Source organism: Bos indicus x Bos taurus, chromosome 4 (assembly GCF_003369695.1).
Source record: "Bos indicus x Bos taurus breed Angus x Brahman F1 hybrid chromosome 4, Bos_hybrid_MaternalHap_v2.0, whole genome shotgun sequence".
In the NCBI taxonomy this organism is placed as follows: domain Eukaryota; kingdom Metazoa; phylum Chordata; class Mammalia; order Artiodactyla; family Bovidae; genus Bos; species Bos indicus x Bos taurus.
In genome coordinates, this window is record NC_040079.1 from 55,505,519 (window position 1) to 55,531,820 (window position 26,302).

A 26,302-nucleotide genomic window follows, 5' to 3' on the forward strand; every position below is an offset into this window, starting at 1 on the left:
ATACTGAAGACCTGCTATTTCTTTCACTGGTTTAGTTGCAACAAGTACCTATAAATCACCTCCACTTTGTCTCACCTGTTCACCCCAGTAGCATCTCAGCCTGGGAGGGACCTTGCCTGAGAAGGGAAGATGCTCATTAGCTTGGGTGAGTAGATTGGGGAGTGTATCCATGGAGCATCCTGAGACTTAGCCAGATCTCCCTGCCCTTTGTGATCAGCCAGGAGGACGGAGATGAGCCAGATGTGTCCAAAAGAGCAGCAGACCAGGAGTGATAAGAAGGCATGTAGAGCAAGGTGAGACCCAATGAGACTCATAACCCAGCTTGACTGACCTGTGCTGGGGAATGCAGCCAGACTAAGAAGTGACTAAATTCTCACACATCCAGCACAAAGATTCCAAACACCCCATCAGACCAGACGGAGAAGGAAATGGCAACCCACTCCAGTATTCTTGCCTGGAGAATCCCAGGGACAGAGGAGCCTGGTAGGCTGCTGTCTATGGGGTCGCACAGAGTCAGACACGACTGAAGCGACTTAGCAGCAGCAGCATAGACCAGACCATACCAATAGATGCCCACCTGTTTCACACAGAAATTTCAGAAAATAAGTTACTTCACATTGAACCAACGAGGATGTGATTCCATTTTTAAGTAAATTCTGAAAATTCTAAACACTTACTTGCACAAATCAATAGAGTCCCAAGATCAAAGTGTATTGCCTGCAGTGAGATTTACTGCATAGCAAAAACCTTGACATTTCAACCAGCAAACTATTCAGAGTTAGGTTGCCTGTGTCAGATACTCTTGGTTGTCTAAGAGTATCTCCCTTTAAAGACTAGCCAACAGAATCCTGACTATATTTGAGTGCAATGGACCCAGTTCATGGAATGACTCATGACTGGTCTCATGATTGGTCTAAGTGAACAAAGACAACCCCCTTCTACTAAGCCAGTGATGGGTCTAAGAATGTGCATATGACCCAGTTCTAGCAAAAGAGATAAAAGGGGATAACTGCTGAGGCAGCCTTCATATTAAGTGATGAGCTGGAAAGCAAAAGCTGCTAATTGAAAAGCTATTCTAGGGACTTCCCTGGTGGTTCAGTAGCTAAGACTCCAAGCTCCCAATGCAGGGGGCCAGGATTTTATCCCTGGTCAGGGAACAAGATACCACATACCCCAACAAGAAGACCCTGCATGCCCCTACTAAAGATCCCACATGCTGCACCTAACACCTGGTTCAGCCAAATAAATAAATACCTAAAATAATATAATCTATTCTAATTGGGTATATATGTCAAATATAACAATGTAAAAGAATACATTTGGTAAAAGAAGTCAGGTCCATGCTATAACTTTAAGTGTTTATTAAACATTTATCATATGCTAAGTTAACCCTTTAATATTAGATATAGAATAATTAATCAGCAACCTCTGCAGCATCAGCCTCAAGATGGAGATGGGGGATGTCAGGTTATTCAATAGGAAATGCCTTCACACCTGGCAATGGAGACATCTACTTCAGCCTGGAGCTACCCAGGGAGTGACTCTTCCAGCACAGCATTCAAATAGTTGCAAAAAGAACAGTAGTTGCAGTAGCAGCAATGACAGACATAGGGCAAAGAGTGCCCAGTCAGAGGCTGATAATGTAGAACCTGCCATATTTCCTACCAGGAAAGTAGGCAGCCAGTATTTTGCAAAATAAATTAGAGGAAAACAAAAGCCATCCATTAAAAAAAATTAATTGATAAAATCATGTGCTTTGCGTGTATGTGTGCATGCTCAGTCATTCAGTTATGCCCAACTCTTTGTGACCCTAAGGAGCCTCTGTCTATGGGATTTTGCCGACAAGGACACTGGAGTGGGTTGCCTTTTCCTCCTTCATGGGATCTTCCCAACCCAGGGAGTAAACTCACGTTTCCTGTGTCTCCCGTACTGGCAGGCAGATTCTTTTCCATTGAGCCACCTGGGGATTCCCCCTGTGCTTTGATTCAAGTATAAACATAAACCAAGAACTTCCTGGAATTCCAATACTTGTGAAAGTATGCTGCGGCTACAGAAAAGGAGGACATTATCCCACAACTATTTCCTCAGCTACAGTAGACACAGAGTGAGAACTGGAACTCAAGTTCCAAAATCCACTGGGTCCTCACATTTGTTTGACAGTAAGACAGAATTCACTTTAGGATTCAGTTGACTGGAAAGCATAGTGATGATCAAAGCAGGACATCCTTGAGAATCAGAGGGGAAGTTTGAATTTTGCCTTCAAAGGCTAGTACAACCAATCTGTGGAGGCACTGCCGCCACAGTGTCTGTAGTCAGCATCAAGCCGAATGATTTGTTAACAAAATCAGTTGTGTAGATACCATCACTGTGGTGGCACAGAAATCAAATATGATAGATGCCACAAATCTAAAAACACTGATTCCTAGTATCACCATTTCACTGGGTTCCTGAGAATAATGTACTCAGAAAATCAACTCCTGCTTTCCTCATTTCCAGAGATCTCGAAACATGACCTGAGCACTATTCTCACTATAGAAGAGGGGAATGGAGGGTTGCATAGTGATGAACGTACATCAAAGAACAATAGGAAGGCTTAAGGTTAAATCTTAAGAGGGTTTTAGAATACAAGATACTTAAAAACATCTAGCACAATGTCTCAAATATTTTTAGCAGTAAACCTTTTATTCAAATCAAATTTTACACAGAACCCCAATATGGATATAATGGTATATACTTATAATAATTTTATTTAGAAGCCGAAACTTTTATATTTACTGTAAAGTAGGCAAACAAAATCAACTAGACGCTATTTCATTTTGATGTGAAACTTTCAAACTGGGAGTTGAGAAAGATGGTTGCGTGTTATGTCCGGTTTAGCATCCGATGTATTTCTCTGTCATGTATTGGTTATACAGGTTCAAAAAAAAGAGATTAGTATTTATAAGTAGAAACAAACTGGAGGAGCTCTGCTATTCACACTGTAATCTCAAATAAGTTGAAATAATAGAAAAAGCTTCATTCCAAGTTCCACTAGAAAAACAACTACTCTTGCAACATAAATTAACATGTTTACAATTGCTAATATGTTCAAGAAAATTGGTATATTTGGGTAAAAACATCCAGCAAATTCACTGACATAATGACATGATACATAATCATGTTCACTTAGTGAGACCCTATAATTGTTGACAAACAACCATCAAGTTGGGAAACCTTAATTATGAACTGCAAGATAGCCAATTTGTGAAAATGAAACATATTTTCACTTACTTGGGGCATAAACGGCTATTATGAAAGTAGAAAATTGTATTATAATAATACTGCTCGTAATATCAACAATAGCTAGATTTATTGATCACGTTGTTTTTGTACCATGAAGTTCTAACCCTATATATTCATTACCACTTTAATTTTCACTGTAACCCTAAGAAATAGATACTATTACTAGCCCCCTTTTACAGCAACAAACATTAAGCCAAAAACAAGAAATTAAATACTAGAACTGACAAAAAAAGTATAAACCAGACTTAAATGAACATGTGTCTTTTCCTATCTAGACATTCACTGGTATCTACCTACTACTCAAAAAACAAGGTAAAGAAAAAGCTTAAACATCTCAAACATATCATCTTCACTCTTCTGTTAACACAGATGAGAAAAGACAAAACAAGAGCAAAAAGACATTAAATGATAGAGCTGGGGTTAAATGGAACCTCAGGATCTAGTGTGCCTCTCTGGTAGTTCAGACAGTAAAGAATCCACCTGCAACGCAGGAGACCCAGATTCGATCCCTGGGTCAGGAAGATCCCTTGGAGAAGGGAATGGCTACCCACTTCAGTATTCTTTGGAGAAGGAAATGGCAAAACACTCCAGTATCCTTACCTGGGGAATTCCATGGACAGAGGAGCCTAGTGGGCTGCAGTCCATGGGGTCACAAAGAGTTAGACATGACTGAGTTGACTAACACCCGTATTCTTGCCTGGAGAATTCCACGGACAGAGTAGCCTGAAAGGCTACCATCCATAGGTAATAAAGAGTCGGACACAACTGAATGGCTAACACAGGATCTAGGAGGAGGGTCAAGTAGCTACAGGAAAGGCAGCTATTTTGAGAGAAGTGTGATGGTTAGGAGTTGGGGCCCCAGAGCCAGAAAGCCTGGATTTCTACCTGGGCTCGCCGACTTGTAAGCTCTGAGATTTTAAGCAAATTGTTTGACATTTCTGCAGGAATAAAACTAATAAATAACAACTATCTCACAAGGTCGTTGTGTGGATTAAATGAGCTACTACATATGAAGCCTTAACATGGTTCCTGGTCCACAAGAATCACTCAACAATACCAGTTACCATTATCACCTCCACAGGAGAACGAAAGAGCTGGAAAATAAGGCTTTGGTTAGCACAAAAAGTTAAGAAGACAGAAGCCAAAATCCTGGTTTCTATAAAGCAACTGTGCACTATTCTGCTCCTAGATACATTAAAAAAAAAAAAATACCACTACACTCCACATCACTTAAAAATTGCATCTGTGCCAGGTTTTCCCACAATGAGCAACATATGACACTACTCAGATTTAAATAGCTATCTTTTTTAGGTGGGAGGGAGGTTCAGGATGGGGGACACATGTAAACCCATGGCTGATTCATGTGAATGTATGGCAAAAACCACCACAGTATTGTAAAGTAATTAGCCTCCAATTAAAATAAATAAATTTTAAAAATAAATAGCTATCTTTTTAAATTTTCTAGAAACCTCACTTTTACAAAGTCTTCAAAAATTGCCAAGAGGCATTTTAAAAGTTTTGCACTAGTCTTAGAAAATCAGCTATGACACTTCTGGCCCCAAACAGTAGAAAGTTATATTTTCATAATCTCTTCAGTGTAATAGGTTTTTTTAAATAGGAACCAAAAATAGAAAAAAAAAAGTTGGGTTTTGTTTTTTTGAGGCTGACTTTTTTTTTCCGCTGTGCTGGGATAGGGTTGTGGCATGCAGGTTTAGTTGCCCCATGGCCCGTGGGATCTTAGTTCCCCAACTAGGGATCAAACTCACATCCCCAGCATTGGAATCCGGATTCTCAACCACTAGACCACCAGGGAAGTCCCTGATTGGTTTATTTTTAAATTTAAACTCTGAGCATCGAGCAAGGTTAAAAGGCATATTTACAAACAGTGAAATTTACATCAAATATTATCAAAGTTTAATAGCCTTAATAAATAAAAAGTTTACATAAATTAGAGAATTCTCCAATAGAAAAACAGGTATGCTATCTATATAAGGAATATAGATGTGATTTATATAAGAAATAAGATGAGAAATTAAAATCAAATTCACTAATAAATAAACAGTAGAGTTATATGCCATTTTTGACCTACCAAATAACATTTTTTTTAAAGGTTGAGAGCCAATATAAAGGTCAACAGGGAAAGTCATACTTATGTGTGGCTCAGCTGATAAAGAATCTGCCTGCAATGCAGGAGACCTGGGTTAAATCCCTGGGTTAGGAAGATTCCCTGGAGAAGGGAAAGGCTACCCACTCCAGTATTCTGGCCTGGAGAATTCCATGGACTGTATAGTCCATGGGGTCGAAAAGAGTCGGACACAACTGTGTGACTTTCACTTTCAACACTAGAGAAGGATAATGTATATTTCAAATGCTTCAAAAATATTAAACACTTTCAACTCAACTTTACTTCTTAGAATTTATCCTAAGGCAAAAATGCTTTATAAAGATGTAAAAATGAGTGGTAGTCACTGAGTGAGCAAGAAAGCAGAAAGAACTTAAATGTCAAACAATAGAGGTCAGCTAAATAAATCATGGGATCTTAAAAAACTCGGCTGATGAAGACTATTGACAAGAAATGACATTAATTATACATTGTCAGGTAAGAGGAAAAAAGTAAACAACAATACAATAATGACCCATATTTGAAAAAACAATAATGAATTGTTCATATGGGTTAAAACTATAGCAGAAAAACAAAAATTTCTCAAAATGTTAACAGTAATTCTCATGCATGTTGATATTACAGATAGGATTTTGTGTTTTCTTTGCCAATCTTTATTTTATAAATTTTTCTGCAATCAACATGTACAACTTACATAAAAATTGTTATAGCAATAACATGCTGAAAATCGTTAAGCATTTTTCTCCTTTCCAAGAACATTAATATACTAGTTCTTTTTCTCCTTATCATGGAAGAAAGCACCATGGATTCCCATTAATGGAAAAAGATGTGGCTTGCCAGCACCCTGAGGGACACTTTCAGTGGGATGATTACAGCTGCTATGACAACAAGGGGAGGATGTGATGTCACATAATGATCCAGTGACTGCAACATCCTTGTCCCAATGCAGCGCTCTCACTGCCAGCTGGAAATCCAGCAGAGACCTCATTAAGAGCATCTGTTCAGTAATTACTACAAGTTTCCCCTCATCATGCATCCAACTCTGAAGACAGCCCTACCACAGAACTCCCAACTCCAGATTCACAGACAGGCTAATCTCCCCCTTCTGTAGAGCTCAGACTGTCAGCCACCAGAGATCCTGGGTCGAGTGTTGGCACAGTCAGTAAAGGCGACTTCAATGAACAGGGACCAGGAGGGAAGAAGCAGTCAGAGAACTTTTCACTGAAGCAGACATAAAGTCTCAAGGTGTTTAACTAAGGGACCTTATTCTGCATCTCCCTAGAATATTTAAATATTGTCATTACCATTAGAAAAACCTATATCTCTAACCCACAGAAAGGAAGAGCAAATAGCAGTGATTACACAGCAAGCCAGATAATCAAGTGTAATATGAAAATGCGTAATGAATTCTTCCACAATAAATATGAAATCCCAAGACCCTGTTCACACAGTGCCTTGCACAGAGTAGCAGCAAACTGCTACAATGGAAAGAGCTAGACAGACCGGGTTTCAAGTCCCAGCCCTATTACTTAATCTCCCAAGCCTCAGTTTCTTCATCTGTAAACTGAGAATGCATGCTCAATCACTGCAGTCGTTTCCAACTCTGTGACCCTATGCGACCCTATAGCCCACCAGGCTTCTCTGTCCATGCAATTCTCCAGGCAAGAATACTGGAATGGCTTGCCCTGCCCTCCTCCAGGGGATCTTCCCAACCCAGGGATCAAACTCACATCTCCTACGACTCCTACATTGTTGACAGATTCTTTACCGTTGAGCCACCAGGAAAGCCCAAACTGAGAATAATAATTAGTAAGAGTTGTTGAAATATATGATGACCTAAATGGGAAGGAAATCCAAAAAAGGCAGGATATACATATACATATATAAATGGCTGATTCACTTTGCTGTACAGTAGAAACTAACATAATGTAAAGCAACCACACTCCAATAAAAATTAATTTAAAAAATAAAAACATACTGAGATGGTTGGATGGCATCACCAACTCAATGGACATGAATTGGAGCAAATTCTGGGAGACAGTGGAGGACAGAGGAGCCTGGTATGCTGCAGTCCACGGGGTGCCAAAGAGTCAGACACTTAGCAACTAAACAATAACAACAATAATGGATGAAGGGACAAAGAAATTATTACCTATCTTTCTAGTTGTGATATATATATATATGAAATATCATTCAGGCTTTAAAAAGCAGGAAATCCCACCATTTGTAACAATGTAGATGAACTTGGAGGATACTATACTGAGTGAAATAAGCCAGTCGCAGACAACTATTGGGTGATATCACTTGTATGTGGAATCTAAAAAAGTCCAGTCTAGAGAAACAGTAGAGTGGTGGTTGTCAGAGGCTGAGGCAGGATGGGAGTGAAATGAGGAGATGCTGATCAAAGGGTATAAAATTCAGTTGTAAGATGAATAAGTTTAAAGATCTAATGTACATCATGTTAACTACAGTTTGTAATGAAGTATTATTTATTTGATTTTTTAAAAATCCTATAATCATTTGGTATTTACAAATGGATTGACCTTTAATTTTGTTGTAAATAATTTGGAAAAGTAATTAAGTAGTTTCATAATATGTATTTATATGTGAGATCAGCTGGTTTGCCATTTAAAATTATCAGACTAAAAATTTTAAAACAAACAAAAAATAAATAAATAAAAAATAAAAACAAAATCTTTTCTTGGATTTTGCGGGGGGGAAAGAAGATTAAATATAAAGCTCTGAGCCTAGTGTGTGGTACTGAAAAAAAAAGTTAGTTCCCCTAAAAAATGTTCACAGAAAACTAAATGGATAGATCAACGAAGTAACTGGTCTTGACTGAACCAATGTCAAAGTTTCCTCAAGGGCCTCTCTCTCTGGCCAGTGCTACTGCTAACCCACTCACTGTGTGCACGCATGCTCAGTTGCTAATTACAAGCACATATTATGTTGTTCTTACACATGCATTTTTGCCTACAGTTTTCCCAAGAATTCTCCCCTGCTCATCCCATCCTGAACTTCATCCAGTTCAGTGATTCCCAAACAAAGCCACACATCAGAGTTACTTAGACAGCTTTCTGAAAATGCACATTCCCAGGCCCCACTCCATTACTATAGAATCAGAATCTCCAAAGCATGGGGCCCAGAAATCTTTGACAAGCTCCTCATTTGGTTTACATGCAGCCAGCCCTGCCCCTGTAACATCTGAAAACCAGGTAGCTAATTCCTACTTCTATAAAGCTTGGTTTAAGGACTCTGCTACATTGCTGGTGGGATTGTAAAATGGTGCAACTGGAAAACAGTTTGGCAGTTCCTCAAAAGTTAAATATTAACTTATCATACAACCCAGAAATTCCGCTCGTAGAAATCTACCCAAGAAAATGATGACAGGGGGCTTCCCTGGTGGCTCCGTGGTAAAGAATCCACCCGCTAACGCAGGAGACATGGGTTTGATCCTTAATCCGGGAAGATCCCTCATAGCACGGAGCAACTAAGCCCGTGCACCACAACTATTGAGCCCATGCTCTAGAGCCTGGGAGCCGAAGCTACTGAAGCCAGCGTGCTCTAGAGCCTGTGCTTCACGAGACAAGCCACCGCGATGAGAAGCCCATGCACCACCTCCAGAGAGTAGCCCCCTGCTCTCTGCAACCAGAGAGCCTGCAGAGCAACAAAGACCCAGAGCAGCCAAAAATAAATTACGTTTTTTAAATAATAATATTTATAAAAAATAAAATGTCCCAAATGGACTGGCACACTTAAAAAAAGAAGAAGACTCTACACTTCCAACACAGGGGATGGGGGTCCAATCCCTTGTCAGGGAACTAAGACCCCACTGCAGACAAAAGATTTTAATTTTTTAATTTTTAAAAAATAAAACTGAATGAATCAAAGGGAAGGGGAGGGAAAAGGAGGACAAGATAAGACAGGCACCTAGCCAATGTTTGTAAGAGAGTTAAGGAAGGAAGGAGTGGCTTTCTTTTGAAATACACTCTAAGGAACATTCTAATCCTAAAACCTTCAGATCCAGTTGCCTCCCCCATTCAAGGTCATAAACCCTCTCATCTGGGAGGCTAAGAGGAGATGCTGGATGTCCCAAAAGTGCTTTGAATTTTTACCAAAGGCCTGTCCCCGTATAAGAAGGCCCTTCCTCTGACATCTCCCATGCCTGGCTGCCTCACACACAACCATGTTAGCTTCAGATTCCCAGGGCAAGTGTCTGTTTCCTCAGACTTTTGGACTCAGTGGGAGAAGGTGAGGGTGCGATGATTTGAGAGAACAGCATTGAAACAAGTACATTACGATATGTAAAATAGATGGCCAGTTCGAAGCCAGTGCTCTGGGACAACCCAGAGGGATGGGGTGGGGAAGGCAGGAGGGCGAGGGGTTCAGGATGTGGGGGGACACATGTATACCTGTGGCATGCTTTCATATTGATGTATGGCAAAAACCAACACAATATTATAAAGTAATTATCTTCCAATTAAAATAAATTAATTACTTTTTTTTAAGTGTTTCATCATCAAAAAATGGGAAATTAAATGAGCTAGTGCCTTCAAAGCCCTTAGAACAGTGTCTGGCAAATAGCAAATGTTCAATTACACACAGAGAGAGAATAAGTGTATGTGGGTGTGTATGTTTATATATAAAATACGTTTGTGTATAACTGGTGAGGCAGCATTGCCCAAACAGGCCATGTTGTGAGATGCTCCAATAAGATTCACCTGGCTTGTGTCCAGATTGTATCCAGATTGGAGAAGTCAACACAGGGCCAAAGAGGGCCTAGGCACTAAGAGAGGGAAAGAGCTGAGTAATTTTAAATGTTCATGCACACCAATAAGTTTTAAAATGCAGATAAGTCAACATGGATGATCCCATTTAGATAAAAAAAAAAAAACTGCTATAGAATACCATGCAAATTTAATATAAAGAAAATATGGAAGCAGATTCACCTAAATATTAACAGAGGTCATCTCTGAATAATGAGTTTTTCTTTCCTGAGTTCCCAAAATGAATACAGATCATTTTTATGGGCAAATGAAATTAATTATCCTATCTTCATTTTGTTTAAAAAAAAAATCAATTAAGTAACTAGGAAAATGAAGAAAACCTTCAGCCCCTAAGGACAATCTGCCTCTCTAACAGCCTGGAAGTTTGTCTGGTTTGTTCCAAAGTCAGAAGGACTACTCAGAAAGGTATAGGAAGGCTCAGATACAGAGGAGGAATGGCATATGTATGGCAGTGGCCCGCTATGACACAACAGTAGCTCCAGTCAACAAACACTCACACACTGATTTGCCCCAGAATAAACAGCCTGTGCTTTTGTGAACACAAAATCTGATTGTGTCACTTCTGCTTAAAACTATTAGTTGCCTTCCACTGCTCTTGGGAAAAAGATCAAACGCTTCAGGTGGCCCACAAGAACCTCTGCCCACCTCTCGGGCCTCTTCTTAACCCCTATTCCTCCTCTACTCCATCTGCATGCTTCCCCACCTCCTTCTTCCACCCGCCTCATCAGGGGAGTCCATCCCCAGGGTAGGCTCTACCCCAACACCCCAGACTAGGCTCCATGCCATTTTCAGGCACATGCACAGCACCCAGGCCATTCCATCAAAGCACAGCTATACCACTAACATCTGTGGGCTCCACTGGGCCCACAGTTTGACTCACATTATATCCCTAATTCCTTACACAATAGCTGGCATGTGGAGGGCACCTAATAAAGGCCAACCTTTGAATGATTACCATTCACGGGCAGGCAGGGACATGGTAAGCCCAGGGAAGAGCAAAGACCAACCACAAAAGGCCTGTGAGCCTTACTAGGGAATGTAGGTTTCATCCTGCAAGCGATGGGAGCTACCAGACAGTTTTAAACTGGAGGGCAGCAGGATTAGCTGCATGTTCCAACTGCTAGATTCTAGCTACCATGTTGAGAGGAGTTTAGAATGGAGACAAACTGGGGAGATAGGGCAACCACTTGGAAACATTGCAATAGATTAAGTGAGAGAAGAGAAGGGTCTGATCTAAGGTAGAGGAGATGAAGGGGAAAATATGAATTGGAAAGAGTCTGGAGAAGGAAATCTACAGGACCTGATAACTAATTAGCTGTGGGGACACAGGAAAAGAAAGCTAAGATGGTTCCCAGATTTCCGCTTCAGATGCCAGAGCTTTCCAAAATGCAGAAATTGGATTTGGGTCATTGTTCTAACTTTGACTTCTTGAAGCCCCAGCTTGTCCACCTGTAAAAAGAAGCTGTTCATAGTTTCCCCGCAGGGTTACTGGTAGACTCAAATGAGCTGATGTTTGGGAAAGTGCTTCACAGATTGTAAAACATTATTATTATTATTATCATCAACTTCATCATCATTAGGGCAACTGATTACAAAACAACTGCATAATCCCAGAAAACAGCCTTCTTGGAATAGTCACCAAGACCAGGCTTACGGTCTTACACAACTGGCCTGATTTCTGTATCTTTTAACCTGTATTCCCTGTCTTAAACAGTTAGCCTCATGAATGACCTGATGAGGAAAGAAGAAAAGGCATCTTGTTGAAAAGCTGAGTTCCCCGGGGCCCAGAAGACTGCTGGGATCTGGTCCCAGTCAGAGTCCTGCTGGTTCCCTCTTTAAGATATGCTGGATTCCCCTTCAATACTTACTGACTTGACAAATTTCAAAAATCTAAAGGAACTTCCAATGGTTAAAGAAAATGAGTCACTAAACACAATGAGCCTTTCTTGGAAATTGTAAGCTAATGACTTTAAAATAGAAATCCATCCACTTTCCCACTCGCTGCCTAAATCCCATGTGTTCATTTGGGATACTTGGGCCCAGGAGTCAGAGTAAATCAAAACCAGCTCCCTCTGGGGACCTTTCAGAGAGATAAAGTTTCCAAAGGGCTGGAGGGTTCTCATACCTTGTATCACAGTGAACATCTAACCCAGTCAAAATGCCTTCAGGTATGGCATGAGCCAAGGAAGGAGAATAGAGAAGGGAAAGGAATTAAGGTTTATAAGAACCTGGAATGGTCATTACTGGGCCAGCAATTTACAAACGGCATAATCAAATATAGATACTATTATTCCTGCTTTACAAGATTCAGAAAGGTGAACAGTGTGGCCAAATATCTCTTCCCTGGTGAACATCAGAGTTCAGCAATTCAACTTCTGGTTTGTGCAGAAATAAAGAAGGAATATTCTTTCCACCTTATACAACACAATAATTATTTGAGATGACCTCCAATAGTCAAGATATCCGATGAATAAAATATGTAATTCAGCAAATCCAGCATAGCACTTCAATACCCCCCAAAAAAATTCTAATAAAAAAAAAAAAAAAAACAGGAAAGACACTGAACCTGAGCTCTAAAGACCGGCATTGAAATCCTCACCAGTAACTGCTCTACCTATAACCTTATTTATAAAAGCTGAATCAGAGAAACTTAAAGGCCCCTTCTTAAAGGCTAGACAAATGCCTGTGGTTAGTAGTGCTGCAAGTCCAGCAGAGCTGATCCTTCTCTTTCTTCTCCAAGCCCCAGGAATCACACCTGACCCACTCTACACCATTATCAAGAAGAGAAAAAGCACCGTTGTCTGGAGAATCAGAGAGAAAAGTCAGGAACCAGCTAGTCAATTAAAATTATTTCTTTTCTGAGAAGCAAACATTGGCAGCAGTGTCTGAGGACCAATACTCACGGAGTCTTGAGTAATTTGGACCTTTGTCCACAAGACAAGTAAAAACCAACTTCCAGCAGCTCTGCTTCCAAGTCCCCCCACAGGGACCCTGGGGGAAGGCCTGGTTCTCAGGCCAAGCCCCCGCCACACTCTGGAGCCTGCCCGCCAACAGCACAGGAAGTGCCAGCCACTTTCCCCAGAGCAGCTGGCACCAATTACCCAAACCCAGCTGGAAACACTCAGCTGGGATGAGGCGGGCGCTCCAGATGCCCGGCCTGATCGGAAATCCTACACTCAAACAAAGGCAGCCTTGCAGCCGCGCCAGCACACAACACAGTGGCTGGTCAGGGGCTGGGGGAGGCAGCCAGAGGGCAGGCTGGGGACCTCCAGCCAGGGAAGCAGCTGTGGGTCTGGGAGACTTGCCTGTTCCCTGATTTCAGAGCCTCTCCATTATCACAACCAACAGCTACCAATTACTGGGCATCCAGAGCGTGCAGAGTTCATCTGGTCCTCATTCTACTGAACTCCCCCAATAACACAACAAAGAAGGAACTGCTATCCGCATTTACACATGAGGGACCCGAGGCTCACAAAGACAAATGATCTTTCCCACCATCACAGAGACAGGAAGTGCCAGGACTGGGTCAAGAGCCCAGGTCTTCTGCATTACTTTCCTTTCTGCAAGACATCCTGGCCTTGGAAAGTAAACTACATAAAAACGGCCTGGCAAAGAGAGGCTCACTTTGCAAAGCCATCACAGGTGACACACTGAGTCCTAAAAGATGGTCAGCTGGTGAAGAAGATGGGAGCATCTGTAGGTCCACCATGGATGTGAGAACACCTGTACAGTACTGGGACTCCAACACCCAAGAACACACACAAGTCAATGCCTCTTGGCAGGAAATGGCAATGTTGAACCACAGAAAGCAGAAGATCAAGGCCATCCTTATGGCCCTTCAAGGAACAGCGTAAATAGGTGTTGATCAAGAAGGTCTCAGAGATAGTCATTACTATCCTCATGTTAGTTATATATTATGGAAATGTATTATTATTACTATATGTAGTAGTACAGGCTTCCCCAGTAGCTCAGTGGTAAAGAATCCACCTGCAATGCAGGAGACACAGGAGACATGGGCTCAATCCCTGGGTCAGGAAGATCCCCTGGAAGAAGGCATGGCAACCCACTCCAGTATGCTTGTCAGGAAAATCCCACGGACAGAGGAGTCTGGTGGGCTACAGTCCATAGGGTCACAAAGACTCAGACACAACTGAAGCGACTGAGCAGCAGTAGAGCAGTATATAGTAATGAATATTATAATAATTATATGGAAATAACATCATAACAAACATTTATATAGACTTTACTATGTACCAGGTGTTGTTCAGAGTGCTTAATGTACATTAACCCATTAATCTTGCAACACCCTAGGAGACGAGTAACATAACTATGTCCATTTACAGAATGGTTAAGTAACTTGTCCACGATCACAACAATCACATAGCTAATAAACTGTGAAGCCAAAATTCAAACCAAGGTAGTCAAGCTCCATAATCCATACTCTTAACCTCTACACACACTGCCTCTCAACTACAACAAACATTTATTAAGCAGGATCCATGCTAGGTCCTTCCACTACTATTATCTATCATCACATTTATTGTTCATTACAAACAAATGTAGTAACATGAATTGAAGCCACAAAGGTTTCATATCACAAAAGAAAGGAGCTAACTTTGCAGGCAAGCAGCAACACTTGGAAATCTCCGTGCACACCCCCATTTCTCATTGGAATTTGACATCACAGAGATGAAAAGTCTGGAAGGCCCAAGCAGCTAACATTGACTTACCCTTGGTAAGAGCTCAATAGTTATCAGACTTCACTGTGAGTACAGTGAATTATCATACAAAGTTGGATACACAAAATCTAGTCTACTTACTTTAATAATAATTTCAACTCTTTGCTAGTCTTACATTTACTTGCCTCTGTGATGCTCTGAACTCTACAAATTTCTTTCACTAGAAGTCTGAAAGTGCCTCACTTAGCCATACCCCTGCACTTTCCAGCTTCGGGAGAGCTACAATGGCCTTCAGGACTGAAAGCTCACCACCTTTCTGGAGTGGCTGGAACCACGGAGAATTCTGTACCCAACCAGTTCACTTACAGATGGAGAAACTACCTCCCACGTTAAGTGACTTTCCCAGGATTAAAGAGCAAGTTAGGAAGAACCTAACCAGAACTTTCAGTTCTGAGTCTGGTATGTGTTTCCCACTAACACTGTGCATGTTTTCCCCTGTGGTTCCCCTGGCCCTTCTACAGTGCTTAACTCAGTGCTATATTCAGCAAATGTTTATTATCTCTCAAAAAAAACAGTGCTATAGGCTATGTCCCCTCAAAATTCATATTCAAAATCCATAACCCCCACTGTAATGGTATTAGGTGGTGGGGCCTTTGGCAGGTAATTTGGTCATGAGGGTGGAGCCTTATAAATTGGATTAGTGCCCTTATAAAAGAGACCCCAGAGAGCTCCCTCACCCCTTGTGCCATGTGAGGACACAGTAAGAAGACAGCCCCCTATGAACCAGGAAGCAGGTCCTCACCAGACACCAAATATGCTGGTGTCTTCTCAGCCTCCAGAGCTGAGAGAAATACATTTCTGTTAAGCCACCCAACCTATGGTATTCTGTTCTGGTATCCAGAATAAGATAATGCCTAGGAGTTCTGCTTGCATGATCTCATTTAATTGCCCAGTCCAGCAAGGCAGATACTATTTATTATGTCCATTTCACAGTTGAGGACACTGAACTTTAGCCATTTGATGCCACCTCTCCAAGATCATGACAAAAACATGAGGTTCAGAATCTGAACCCCCAGTGTCTAACTCCAGAGGTTGTTATATTCTGAACTCTATTAGGTCCCATTTTACCATCCTGGTCCCCTTTCCCAAGTCAAGTTCAGAAGCTCATTCCTGCAGTGATGTTCCCCCACTACCCACAACGTCCCCATGACCCCAGGTGGACTGTGCCCATTGCTCTGCTAAGTCCATGGAGGCTTGGTAGACATGCCTGGGGCACTGGGTAGCCCCGGGAGGTGCACCAGTCCATGGGAGGGCAGGAGGTACCCAGTACCCACTCTGTTCTTGTTCCCATCTGGCGTCAGGGGCCAAGATGTGGGCCTCCTGGTGGCCGTTCCCAGGCCAGCACACAGCAGTACTGACTCACCCCTAAGTCTGCCCTAGACACACTTACTGACCCTCAGGATCACACCACTAACCCTCACCCACTCGCAGCCAGAGCCAGTTCTAGTCACAGTATAATCTCTAGGGGAGGGAAGGGTTGCTGAGCAAGCACACAGTGTGACAGCAGGCACTATGCATGGAACTTCACTCCCCTGGCCGGGTCCACCCAGGAGGAAGGTTCACCCCAGCCCCATTTACTCTGAGAAGGAAACTGAGGCTCAGCGAAGCTAACTGACTTGCTTGGCCAGCACAGTACGTCTTCGTGTGACTCCAACGCCCAGGGTTTCCTGCTACAAACACCCCTTCTGAGACAACACACATCCCTAACACCATGCGCTCCAGTTGCTGGCTGCCAGTAAGACCCCAAGGTGAGAGCCTCATTTCTCACACTTTCTTTGTTGAAGTGCAAGCACCGTGCAGAGGGACACACAAGCTCTAATCAGTATTGTCTTCCCTCATAACAAGAAGCTGTCTAATGACATTGCAGGGTTAACAAACAACTTTTTCACATGTAACTTCACTTGATCCTCACCACAGCCCGGTAACTAAGGATCACACTCTGCATCTTACACATGAAGGACTGTGGCTCAGATGCAGAAGGGGAATCAGGGGCGGAGGTGAAAGTCAGAGCAGAAACTGCAGTCCCAGTGTGCATGAGCCCTCAGTCCAAATGCCCCCTTCACCTGGCTCTGTTTGAATCTTTCCCAGGGACGTGAGGAGGAGGAGGAGGAGAGAATTAGGGCAATGGGTGCTGGGAGGTGGTGGCAGGACAGTTTGCCTTGGATATTAATTCAGTTCCTTGCAACCCACCAGCACCCCCAACAAGCCAGACAAACTAACAAGCAGATGAGACACAGAACACTGAGACCAGTCTGCGACCCTGTGCACCAAGGCCAGGAGCCTCTATGCCCGGGCTGGAAAGGGGCCACACCCCCAGTTCATGCAGCCCAATATCCCAGCCTCGGCCACCCACAGAGCCCCGCCCACCCAGAACCCCTGTGAAAGGCGTACCCGCCAGCAGACCTCCCCACTTAGTGGGGGTTCCCAGCAAACAGCAGTCCCACGTGGGACAGGGAACCCTCACACCCTGCCCCTTGGGCCTCTGACTGCTGTCTAGGGGCCCCTTGTTTTTCCTCCTCTGGGACAACCCCGCAGAGAGAAACACAGGGGCAAGGGAGCCTGAGGCAGTTGCTATAGGCAACGCATCCCTCTGTTAGCAACACCTTACAGGCCTAGAATTTTCCACAACACCACCAGGTTCATTTGTGGAGGAAGCAGCTTCTTGTCCACACACCCCACCAACTTCACATCCTCCTGGCCCATAGCTTCACCCGCTTCCTTCCGACACCGTAGAGGTCATCACCTTGAGGAGAAGAGAAAATGAGGGCCCCCCCAAGACCCATTTTCTCAGCCGGAAACTGAGAGGTGAGGAGCACCAAGAGGGATCAAGAGAGTCCCCCTCAGGTAGTTAAAAGAAAAAAGTGCTTTTGCTTTCTGCAGACATACTTCACCTTGGAAGGAAAAGTGTGTGTTTCGGGCAGCCTCATGGAGAAAGTAAGAATCTGCAAATCCACTTAATACAAACCCAAACAGATATCCAAACCCCAGGAGACAAAGAAAGTTCTGGAAAATAGTAACAGAGCAACTCTCCCCATAACTGTTCATTTCATATTCAAATACTAGTTCATAAACAGAGTCAAATTACACTTGAACTTCTACACATGGGCTTCAATTAATGTTAATTGTTATAATTATTGGCTACAATCGTAACTGGGGCTTCTCAGGTGGCTCAGCGGTAAAGAATCCGCCTGCCAATGCAGGAGATGCAGTTAGATTCCTGGGTCAGGAAGATGCCCTGAAGAAAAAAATGGCAACCCACTGCAGTATTCTTACCTGGGAAATCCCATGGACAGAAGAGCCTGGCAGGCTACAGTCCATGGGGTCGCAAAGAGTCGGACACAACTTAGTGACTAAATAACAACAATCCTAACTACAATGGTCTCCTAGGAATGCAACCCTCAAATCACGAAGGCTCTACGACAGTCAGCGCTTTCTGGATGTGGCACGTGTTGAAGCTCACAGTCTTGTTTTCAAGACCTCTTGACCACAGGGATCGAACCCAAGTCTCCTGCGTCTCCAGCACTGCAGGCAGAATCTTTACCAATTTGAGCCATCACGGAAGCCCCTCCTAACCCAGAAATGTCCACTTAACAGAGAGAAGTTCCGTCAGGAGCCCTCCAAGGAAACTTGATTCTTGACCTTGCCATGGTGGGGGCTCACACACCCCTCTTTTGCAGAATCCCAAGAACCCTGTTGGCCTCATAAGCCAAGGGTAACAATCTCTTGAATCTGAGAGAAAATCTCTTGAATCGCCAGGACCGTAACATAAATTCCTTTAGTAAAGTTCTTTGACCTGGAAATTCTGCATAATTAACAGACTGGAAAAGAAGGTGATTCCTGATGACAGAATGTCGGACACCTGAGAAAAAAAGCGATCTGGGCTCTGGAATTTCTTCAGGATTCTTCCCTCACATAGTTAGAGGGGGACTGTCCACCTATTCCACCCTGCTGGAACCATAGGACAAGCCGGAGACCATGGGTGTGGGCTACAAGATATCTGTACATCCACAAACCAAGTCCTAAATGCCACAGGTCGATGTTGCAGGAATATGAAGCCCCCTGCTTAGAAGAAAATGTCACATAACATACAGGACAGACAGCACTTGCAAATACACACAGAGACGCACATACAAGGTGTGTACATAATGCGTATTATTGGTACATATTAATTATCATATGATTAATATATAATTACATAATATATTGTACAATTAATATGTAGTAGCTATAATTATATATTATGTACATTTGATACATTGATTATATGTATAATTAACATGTATTACATACATTAAGAGTACAGCTGCCTCTTGAACAACTAGGGTTAGTTGAAAATTTGTGTCATAACTAATCCTATATGTGATTCTTCCAAAGCCCCAATTCCACATCCTCAGATTCAACCAGCTGAAGATTGTGTATACTGTAGTATTTACTATAGAAAAAAAATTCTTGTATAAGTGGACCTGCGCAATTCAAACCCACATTGTTTAAGAGTCAACTGTGCTTGAAAATTAAAAATAAATGATGAAACTTCCCCAGAGGAAAAACATACAGGCAAAGGACATAAAATGTAAAGAAGTGAAATAACATGTGGAAGTAAGATACTACCTTCCACCTCCCAAACAAACAACTCTTCAAAAATTATCAGTACTCAAGAGAGTGTGTGAACACCTGATACATGGCTGGTGGGAGTGTGAGTTGGTATTTTCAGAGGGTATTTAATAATATGCTTTAAAATCCCTAAAAATACACATAGTCTTAGACCACGCAATTGTACTTCTAGAAATTTAATTCTCAAAAGTGTAAATGGATGTGCTCAAAGATTTAGTCTTTTTCCTTTGTCAATTATGGTAAAAAGTAAAAGCAACCTAAATAGCCAAAAGTTTTTTAAATAAAAACAAATAAGAGTATGAAACAAAGCTACTATGATATTAAGTACCATTACCAAACATTATGATTGCTGTTAAAAAATTGTATATATAAAAAAGTACTGGAAGTACATACAACAAATATTAAAAACGTTTAGCAGTGGGTGGTAAAATTACAAGTGTTTTTTTTTTACTTTTTGATTATCTGTATTTGCTACAATGTCTATATTGGCCTAAAACTTCTAACATGTATCTGGAAGCATTTAAAAGCTTTTATTTTGTAAAATGTTATGTATGAAGACATCATATCACCTCAAGAGTATGAATTCCTTGAATCCTAGGTTCTAGGTCTGATTTATCTTCATCAACTCCCCATGATATTAGCTTAGGGTATTGAATAATTATAATTTCCATTTATTGAATGTTTGCCATGTGGTAGGCATTCTATTAAATTGTGTTTTTTAATACCATAAAATTCAATAAAAATTTGTTGAAGGAGGGAGGGAAGGAGGAGGGCAGATGGAAAGGAGTGAATGAATAAATGCCCAAAGATGTGAAACAAGCTGGCAGCTCTCTCACCAGGAAGTGACCTGCTCACTTTTGAGGTCCCATCTGACCAGCAGACCACACCAACATGCTAGACCATTTCCTCTAGTGAGAACGGGAGCAGAAAGGGAGTAGGTGTTAGGCCGGGACAGCCACACTATAAACTTGAGTTTTAGAAGCCACAGTTTTTGAAAGATTTCACAGGGAACTGCCAGGTAAAACTTAAAAATCATTTTTGGGAGCTTTCTAACTAGATTCACAAAAACTAGTATTAACACAACCTTTTGATTAATCACTTTGGACCTCGGCAACCTTTAATTCATTCCTACAAAAACTCCCAAGCACTCACTATTAGAGGATGAAAAATAAAATTAGGCACAATCTCATTCTTAAGGAACCTGCAGTGCAAGAGGACAAGGAATAGTTGCTGAAATACTGGTTCAAGGCTAGGTGTGAGCCCTCACACAGGACTAGGAGGCCAAGATGAGTGCAGAAGGAGGAGCTCTTTCTCATGGGGAAGAAAAGCAGAGGAGGAGGTAAGTGAGAGTTGGAATAGACAAGATTTCTCAATGCAGAGTTGGGGAAATGGCATTCCTGACTGAGGGAACAGCCTGAGCAAAGGCTCTGAGGGGTGGGATGGGGGCCAGGGCAAGCCATCAGGAGTGTACGGAAGAAACAGATCTGCCATGACAACTGAGGCAAGAAGGGCAAGTTCAAGCCAGAATGGAGAAACTTGAGAAGCAGGTAAAGGCATTCAGACTGAATTCTGGTAGTAATGTGTCCAGCCCATGCCCCCCAAATCTTGGGCCACTCCATTAGAAGAAGCAAAGTGGCCCAGATCCCCTCCAATAGCCTTTTCTTGCCCCTGACAAATTTCTGCTACACTTCCAAAAAGCACCTTAATATACCCCTCACTTTCAAAGGCTCCAAGGAGAAGCTCAGATTTATAGCCACACTGCCCTGAGCACACACAGAAGTAAAAAAGCTGAAGCAGCTCCTTCACCTAGCTGTGCCCTGCTGGTCTCCAATCTCTGACATCCTGGAGAGGAAGCCTCCCTGGCTTAGCCCATGTCCTGGGAAAATGAGGAGATAATCCTTGGACCAGTTGATTCAAAACAGTACAGCATGGAACCGGTAGTAAAAGCACCAAGAACTGATCTTAAATTCAGCTTCTGGAGAGTCAGCCCTGTGGTCCTGCTTCCTCTAAGGACCATGGAGACACCTCCAGGCCCCTCTTAGTGAAAGGTTTGGGAAGGGAGCCGCTGGGAATCCAGAGAACATGAGACAGATGTTTCTCAAATGTTTTAGTAGCATAATACATCCCACCCGCCCTGCCTTCTTCTGACTAAATGTGTCTCTTTTTCTGCCTTATTTTCCCTGTCTTCCTTCCTACTTCCTTCCTCTCTCTCTCTCTCTCCTTGTGTTCCTTTCTCTCATTTCAACTTTTGTGAAACCTGCTCTTCAATCTCTTTCTCTGAATCTATCTCTATGTGTCTGTCCCTCAGAGTCAGCTCATCTCTGTTTCTATCATCTCTTTCTCCGCATCTTTGACATTTTATCGGCCTCTCTGACTTCATATTTCTGAACTGGTGTCTAGGTGTGTCTACTAATGTACCTGTCCGGATGTCTCTTGTCATTCGGTCTCTCCTATCTGTGCGTCTTTCTGTGTCTCTGTCTTACTGTCTGTAGTGCACGTCTTTGTGTCGCTCTCTCTCCCCGTACTTCTCCATCTCTCTGCCTCCATCCCTCCTTTCCCGGCTTGCGTTACTAAAATCGCAGCGAGGAAATGGAGCCGTTCAGAAAGGTGTGACCCTAAAAACCAGCTTAAGCGGAATGCCGGCTTAGAGCGGCGGGAGGGGCACCGCGGGGACAGCCCCGGTGACGGCCGAGCCACACACGCGACTTTCCGGCACTGTCGCCGCTCCCCGGGTCTCCCGCTTGGCGAGCGCCTCGCGACCCAGCCCCACTCCGACCACCCACCTCCCTGGCTCGGAAGGAGCCTCGCCACCCGCCGGAAAGCCGGAAGTAGGGCAGAGGGCGGAAAGTTCTCACCGATGGTGAAGCTGTAGCCATCGATGCTGAAAGTGGCGCTCCGGCATTTTTTGAAGCCCTCTTTCCTGTTGCTGGCGTCCGTCATGGTTCAGCCGGCGGCGTCCCGAGGTCCCCAGCGGAGGGGCGCGCACCCCGGCGCCGGCGCCCCGCTTTCAGCCGCGTCCCCTACCCGGGCGCGCGGGGCGCTGTCCCCGCCGGTCCGCGGCTCGCTGAGAGCGGAGCGCGCCGGCTGCTGGCACCGCGAGCGCGAAGTCGACTAACGCACTAGGCGCACGGCGGAGCCAGCGAGCCTCGCAAATGCCCCATCTCCAGTGCCAGGTTCCAGCTACCACGAGAGGAGTGCGAACAAAGGGAGTCGACGCGCACCCGCGCGCGTGGATGCGGGCTGGTGGGTGGGTGGGTACCGAGGTCCCTGTCTTTGCCACCTTCTCCCTGGAAGCCAGCGCGCTCCAGGCACGTCTGTTTTCTTTCTCAGCTTCGCCTTCCCCTCTCTGGAGGTTGGTGGGGTTTGGGGACTCAAGGGAATGGCTAAGATTTGGCGTCGTGCTTCTTTTGGATGTTTTCTCTGGCAGGCAAGAGAGCTCCCAAAAAAACACATCAACAGATGGAAAAGCAAACATCCAAGCCGGTCAGATGCTGCCAAAGTTTGCTCCAAACAAGGAAGTCGGGGAAATCGCCACGCCCACTTCCTCCCTGCAGCTGTCCCCTGAACTAGCCTGGGACCCCGGTAAGATTACTTCTCGGCATTCCCGGGCCAGGAGATAATTATCAAAGTAACCCATATTGGTGGCTAAGCGCTTTCATGCAGAGGTTCTAAGATGCGCAAGTTCTAGTCTATTCCAAACGAACTGTCCGAGCTCTTTCCAATTTGGTTTTGTCAAATAGACTTGGCAAAGTGTGTTGCCAAATAGAGATTCCTGGAACTTGTGGAGGTGGTAGAGATTTAACCACCCCTACGGCTAACCCCTCTTGTCACAGAAGAGGAAACTGAGGTGGACAGGGGCTGGACTAAGGTCCTACAGCTAAAAAGTGGCCGTGTCTGGATAGAGGAGCTTGACTTTATAATACCAAATCAATAACTGATCCTTCCAGTACCTGAAATGACTGAGCCAGGCAAGGTTTATATGAGGGACATCATTCCCTCCAATCAGCAAGCAGTGCTAAGGATTTACAGTTGTAGTGTTCTTTGTCAGGGGCTGGGGAGTTCACATTAATGAGACCAGAGTTGAGTCCCTTGGCGGAGTCCACCCAGTGTAACACATGGAATGACAGTGTTATGCTCAGGTTATTAACGAACTAGTTAAGTCAACCTCATTTGTTGTGATGGAATTTAACACACTTACCAAGCACTTGTCAATATTAATGAGTCAATCAGGTATATCCCTAGTTGTTTCTGAGTTTAGAGAACAGTGGTCATAAGTCTTCAGACTTGAACTAAAATTAGAATTCTTCTCTCAATATTCCACATGCAATTTTAGGGGAACTATAAACCTCTCAAGCCCCATGGAAATCAGATTAATATCTCAGGACCTGAATCTTCCTCAATTTACCATATATTTTGAGAGAAATGAGGGTTTTTTTTTTTAATGTCAAATAGAGTTGGAACATCAATTATAAATTCTCTATGGTAAGACCTAGAACCACATTGATAGTTTGCTGAGATCAATGGCAAGATTGATTGAGCCAAAAAGGCAATGAGTATCACAGAATTCATGTCACACAGAATGGCACATCCTCGCTTGGTAGTAGAGCATGCGTCAAACCCTGAGGCGCTCCTTGAGACTGGAACTGGTTACAGTGTAAAAGCATGAAGAAAGCTCTAGGGATAGACAGACCTGAGTCTGAAATCTGGCTCCACCACTTACCAAATATATGACCTTGAGCAAGATACTAGACCTCCCTGAGTCTTGCTTTCCTGATCTTACAATGAGGATTAAGCGAGAGGAAATGGGTGAAACTTAGGCATACTGTGGACATTTAGTTTTTGCAATTACCAGGTGACTCCCAAGTTTCATTATGTAGACACTGGAGAAAATTCTTCGTAGCAATAATATATTTTTGCTATTGTTATCATTAATTTTATAGAGAAAAAAAATTTATCTGTAAAATGTTTATATATAATATATATGACTGCATACTATATTATATATAGTTTATTATATATACTATATATAATATTACATATAATAGCATATACTATATATAATGCATTTTAATATAGTAACCCCCAAAAGTTTCTTATCATTCTCATTTCCCTGTATTTCTCCCACCTTCCCAAACATTTAGCAAAATCACATGTCTTCTGTGTCACTGGAAGTTCTGGAATGAGGTTCCTGAAAACCCTGAGTTATAGTCTCCTACGGTAAGTTATCAAGAAAAAAAAATCCTAATGGGATGGAAAATTTTCCCTGAGTGAGTGAAATTAAAACTTGGTATTTAATCACTCTTAGCAGAAAAGCTTTTTGAAATATAATCTATAAAAATAATAACAATGTGATCATTTATCTGTCCCCTAAGACTGGTAAAAATAACTTGCGTGAACAATTAGAACTGGTTTTAAATTGCTTCTCCCCAGAATTGTTCTCTCTCTCCCTGGTTTTAGAAACTGCACACCTACAGAACCACTGACTGTGCTGCTTCAAGTGCAAAGACTTAAAAGCAACCTTCTCAGTGTGGGGCTCTTACTCTACACTAAGTGAAGTGGAATACTAACATTCCATAAGCCAAGAAAGAAGGAGTTCAACACCAAGATCAACAGAAGCATTGCTTTGTTCTTTCAGGAATGCTCCTTTAAGAATGCCTGTGAAATAAGAAAACTATACCAAGATACCCAAGTAGGTGGGTGAATCCCATGCCCTTATTTTTAGAGCAGGGGTCAGCAAACACCTGCAGGTCAGATCTGTTCACCTGTTTTTGTAGAATCTTCAAGCTAAAAAAGTGATTGAGTGAGTGAAAAATTCAAAAATTTCCCATTCAAAAGAAGAACATGTAACACATTAAAACTACATGAAATTCAAAGTTCAGTGTCCACAAATACAGCTGGTAGCTCAGCTGGTAAAGAATCCACCTGCAATGCAGGAGACCCTGGTTCAAAGAGCCTGGTCAGGAAGATCCTCTGGAGAAGAGATAGGCTACCCACTCCAGTATTCTTGGGCTCCCCTGGTGGCTCAGCTGGCAAAGAATCCACCTGCAACGAGGCAGACTTGGGTTCAGTCGCTGGGTTGGGAAGATCCCCTGGAGAAGGGAACGGCTACCCATTCCAGTATTCTGGTCTGGAGAATTCCATGGACTGTATAGTCCATGGGGTCGCAAAGAGTCAGACACGACTGAGCAAGAGGTCAGCAAACACCTGCAGGTCAGATCCAGTCTGTTCACCTGTTTTTGTAGAATCTTCAAGCTAAAAAAGTGATTGAGTGAGTGAAAAATTCAAAAATTTCCCATTCAAAAGAAGAACATGTAACACATTAAAACTACATGAAATTCAAATTTCAGTGTCCACAAATAAAGTTTTATTGGAACATAGCTACACTCATCTGTTTACATATTGCACGTGGCTGCTTTTAAACCAATAGGTGGAGTTGAGTAGCTGTGCCCAAGACTGTATGGACTACAAACCCCAAAATATTTGCTATGTCCCTTTAGAGAAAATGGTTGCTGATTCCTAGATTATCGTAAATATCTTTCACCTGTCTAGGCTTAGATAACTTCTGATTCTATTATATTTATTATAAAATAAGTAAATACTATTATATTTGCTATAAAATGACTTATTTACTAAAAAATAAGTTTGATTTATAAAATAAATCACTGATCTGTTTTTAATTACTGGAATAGATTCTAACAAGGAAGGTACAGCAACAAATGTTTGATGAAAGAAGGAAGGAAAGAAACAATATACATAAGAGT

General features: G+C 42.7%; 1 protein-coding gene across 5 annotated transcripts in view; it reads right to left on the reverse strand.

Moving 5' to 3' along the window:
• The window catches only part of PDE1C (phosphodiesterase 1C), a 536,801-nt gene extending 514,225 nt beyond the window's left edge, over positions 1–22,576 (reverse strand). For all 5 annotated transcript variants that reach the window (XM_027539481.1, XM_027539483.1, XM_027539487.1 and 2 more), the window contains exon 1: positions 22,397–22,576. In XM_027539481.1, coding sequence (XP_027395282.1) covers positions 22,397–22,481 — 85 coding nt within the window. In that variant the 5' untranslated portion in view covers positions 22,482–22,576. The remainder of the gene's footprint in view (positions 1–22,396) is intronic.
• Positions 22,577–26,302: the final 3,726 nt, after the last annotated feature.